General features: G+C 56.4%; 1 protein-coding gene across 1 annotated transcript; it reads left to right on the plus strand.

Moving 5' to 3' along the window:
* Positions 1 to 1,898: 1,898 nt before the first annotated feature.
* FOXD1 (forkhead box D1) lies at positions 1,899 to 4,105 on the plus strand. Its single transcript, XM_044240587.1, has one exon. The coding sequence runs from the start codon at positions 1,899 to 1,901 to the stop codon at positions 3,327 to 3,329; it is 1,431 nt and encodes a 476-aa protein (XP_044096522.1). The 3' UTR covers positions 3,330 to 4,105.
* The last annotated feature ends 324 nt before the right edge of the window (positions 4,106 to 4,429 follow it).

Here is a 4,429-nt window from a genome sequence, read left to right on the forward strand (position 1 = left end):
GATTTTTGATAGTTTTGTCAAGTGGCCATTTTAATCAGAAAGCTAAACTTTGGAGGCAAGTCCCCACTTTGAAATAGAAAGGTTTTGAGAAATGCAAAAACCCAAAAGGAATTGCTATGTGTGAATTCCACAAGCTATTAGGATTTTTACACTACCCACAATAATTTGAGTTGATGACAAAGATAAGAATACTTAAAAATAACATTTATTTCTACTACCTTGTCACCTGAAAAGGAAAATTGGGCTGAACAGAACTCTAATCTTATTTTACAATATTATTTCGTTTCTTTCCGCCAGGAGCTGTTGGAAATATTTAAGACTATTTATTTATTTGACAGAGATCACAAGTAGACAGAGAGGCAGACAGAGAGAGAGGAGGAAGCAGGCTCCCCACAGAGCAGAGAGCCCATGCGGGGGCTCGATCCTAGGACCCTAGGACCATGACCCAAGCGGAAGGCAGAGGCTTCAACCCACTGAGCCACCCAGGCGCCCCGGAAATATTTAAATTTTCCAAAAAACATTTTAAAAAGCTGGCTTGAAAATTTTATTAATATAGTTCCTATTATTAAGCCTGAGTAGAAGTATGTGTATATGTTGTAGTTATTTAAGCATTTTGAGGTTACTGCGAGGTGTTGATTAGAATGTTCCTCTTACTAAGAACTACAGAGTCCCTTACCCCATTGTGAAAGAACTTTTTGAGTTCTTTCTGGTGCATTGTGTGTGGGTGTATTTGGGTTTTCACTAACATTTTCTATTTCTTTTCTGCGTTCAATGATTACTTACTTTATTCCCACGAAATTTGTCAGATCCTCTCATTAGTGTGACTTAGTTTAGCTGTCAAGTTTCTAGGGCATTCAATTGCAGATAAGTGACTAAAACGCCAGCCTAACCACATTTTTATTAACAGATGGTGGAAAACAAACGTCTTGGGAGAAGAACCGAAGAGGACAGGTTAAAAGGTCAGTAAACAATTATTATTCTGCTTAAACTGGGGGGTTTCCTCAACAGATTTGTTGGGGAGCTGCTGGCCCAGTCTGAGGGAGATGGGATAACCCAAAAGATCTTGGAGCCATTCCCAGGGACCGTCTCGGATGACTGGGGGAGGGGAGTTATCTCCGGGCTGCACAGCTCCTACAGGCCATCGAGTGGTCAAACTGTCGCGTCACGAGAGTGCTTCTGAGGTTAGAGCGGAAGGCTGATTGAAGAGTAGGAGCCTGGGAATTCTAACTCTTGCAGCGGCCCTAGGACCAGACCACCGCCGGCCAGCGCCTAATTCAGGTCTCAAGCTCTTTGACAAGGAGCGGTGGGGTCCTGTCTCCTCGCCACCCCCCCAATCTTCTCAGTTGTGGCTCCCTCCTCCGGGTAAACTTTCTCTCCGGAGCAGGGTTGATTTCCTAGGCTTTCTTTCCCTTCCCTCGGTAGCGCTCTGACGTGCACACCATGTGACAGGCCTCCTACTATAAGCCGGGGAAAGGTCCGCCCTCTCCTGGACTCAGCCTTCGCCTCGCCGAGCTCGGTCCCTCGACTCTCATCCGTCCCGCACCCTCCCGGGCGCCCGACTCTCTGACTCTCCCGCTCGGGGCCTCGCCACCCCCTCCTCACTGACCAGGGCGCAGGCCTCTCGGAAAGGGGAAGGTCAAGTCCCCCGCCTGGGACCGGTGCGCGCGGGGCCGAGGGATTGCAGAGACCGAGCGGCGCGCTCCGCCGCGTAGGAGTTACAAAGTCGCGGCGCGAGCGTCCCCGGCCGCCGGGCAGCCCCGGCACAGCTCGAGCAGCGGCGGCGCCCCCAGCGTGGCGCCCCCGTGCCGGGCCCGCCGCCCGGGACCCGGGCTGGGGAACGGCAGGAGCCCGGCGCCCGGCGCCCCTATGCGCCGCCCCGCCGCCCGCGCGCCACAGCTATGACCCTGAGCACGGAGATGTCCGATGCCTCCGGCCTCGCGGAGGAGACAGACATCGACGTGGTAGGGGAGGGCGAAGACGACGACGACGAGGAGGAGGACGACGACGAGGGCAGCGGTGGCGTGTCCCGCCTGGCGGTCCCCGCGCAACGGCGGCGGCGGCGGCGCTCCTACGCCGGGGAGGACGAGCTAGAGGACCTGGAGGAGGAGGAGGAGGAGGACGATGACATCCTGCTGGCCCCGCGCTCAGGGGCCTCCCCCGCGCCCCCGGGCCCAGCCCCAGCGGCGGGGGCCGGGGCCGCTGGGGGCGGCGGCGCGGGCGCGGGAGGCGGCGGCGGCGGCGGCGGCGCGACCGCGGGCGGCGGCGCCAAGAACCCGCTGGTGAAGCCGCCCTACTCGTACATCGCGCTCATCACCATGGCCATCCTGCAAAGCCCCAAAAAGCGGCTGACGCTGAGCGAGATCTGCGAGTTCATCAGCGGCCGCTTCCCCTACTACCGGGAGAAGTTCCCCGCCTGGCAGAACAGCATCCGCCACAACCTCTCGCTCAACGACTGCTTCGTCAAGATCCCCCGCGAGCCCGGCAACCCCGGCAAGGGCAACTACTGGACGCTGGACCCCGAGTCCGCCGACATGTTCGACAACGGAAGCTTCCTGCGGCGGAGGAAGCGCTTCAAGAGGCAGCCGCTGCTCCCGCCCAACGCCGCCGCCGCCGCCGAGTCGCTGCTGCTGCGCGGCGCTGGGGGCGCGGGGGGCGCGGGCGACCCGGCGGCCGCCGCCGCGCTCTTCCCGCCCGCGCCGCCGCCGCCGCCGCACGCCTACGGCTACGGCCCCTACGGCTGCGGCTACGGCCTGCAGCTGCCGCCCTACGCGCCGCCTTCGGCCCTCTTCGCCGCCGCCGCGGCCGCCGCGGCCGCCGCCGCCTTCCACCCGCACTCGCCCCCGCCGCCGCCGCCCCCGCCGCCCCCGCCGCCGCACGGCGCGGCCGCCGAGCTGGCCCGGACCGCCTTCGGCTACCGGCCGCACCCTCTCGGCGCCGCCCTGCCCGCGCCCCTCCAGGCCTCCGCGGCCAAGGCGGGCGGCCCGGGCGCCTCGGCGCTGGCGCGCTCGCCCTTCTCCATCGAGAGCATCATCGGGGGCAGCCTGGGCCCGGCCGCCGCGGCCGCCGCGCAAGCCGCCGCCGCGGCGCAGGCCTCGCCCGCCCCCTCCCCCGTGGCGCCATCCGCGCCCGCGCCCGGGTCCGGATCCGGCGGCGGCGGCTGCGGGGCTCAGGCGGCTGTAGGCCCGGCGGCCGCGCTCACCCGCTCGCTCGTGGCCGCCGCGGCCGCCGCCGCCTCCTCGGTCTCCTCGTCGGCCGCCCTGGGGACTCTGCACCAAGGGACTGCCCTGTCCAGTGTCGAGAACTTTACTGCTAGGATTTCAAACTGTTAATAACGCTATGTTAGCGCGCTTGGGAAAGAGAAGGTAGGAATCCCGGCTCCTTTTTTTTTCCCTTCATGTTGGTGGTTTGGTGTTTTGTTCGCTCCTCGGGGCGCGGCCCCTCCCGACCTCGCGCCCCGGTTTTCGCCTCTTGGGATTCTCAGACCCGACTCTGTTTGGCAGCAGCTGAGGTGCGGTTTTCGGCTCTGCGGGTCCCTCTATTTATGCAAAGTCGCCCTATGCTGCAGCCTCCCACCCCGACGCGGGGTGGGGAGGAAGAGGGTGCTGGTGGGTGCCCTCCCTTGTGTAAGCGCAAGGGGCTTCCTTGACTTGTGGGAAAATTAAAAAAAAAAAAAATCTAAGCCTTTATGAAGGTCTAGAGATTCTCAGGTCCAGGCGTTGAAAGTATCAATAATGTTCAAAAGAATGTAAAGGTCCTGATTTACTATTTACGGTTTTACGAATTTTTATTTACTATTTACGAATAGTAAAGGTCCTGAAGAGTGCCAGCGAACCAATAGTTTTTACTTGAGGACACTCGTCTGGTGTAGTTTTTCATGAAAAGGAAAAATGATTAACATGTTTACACAAGGAAAAAAGTCAAAATTACCATTTCTTATTTTAACCTGTGTTTTGTATCATAATGGACATGCGGAATTTTTATTTTGTACTTACTGCGTATTCTTTACAAGGAGTATTGTAAATTTTACTGGCAATTATTATTGTACTATTCTAATGTAAGATTTTTACACTTTTTCAGAAATAAAATGCTTAATTTTCAAAGAAAATCCACCATAAAATGGGCTTCAGTCGTCCCCTTCTTAGTTTATTTTCTTTTTTGTTAAAAAAAATTTCTGTGGGAGCTAAGTAGGAACCCAATCTAGAATAGAAAATTTTGTTTTCAAAGAGAATTTAACAAAAGCATCATGCCATGATTTTTCATTTATCCTTTTCAGGTCGACACCATTGCAAGAAATTAGAAATTACTTTTAAATGATTACAATAGAATAAGTTATTTTGGTGTTCATTTTCAAATCTTATTCTATTCCATTTTGAAGAGCATTGAGGCTATTAAAATTAATGTCATAGTTACCCCCAGATAATTTTATAGA

The sequence above is a fragment of the Neovison vison genome, chromosome 1, assembly GCF_020171115.1.
Source record: "Neovison vison isolate M4711 chromosome 1, ASM_NN_V1, whole genome shotgun sequence".
NCBI classification, from domain to species: Eukaryota; Metazoa; Chordata; class Mammalia; order Carnivora; family Mustelidae; genus Neogale; species Neogale vison.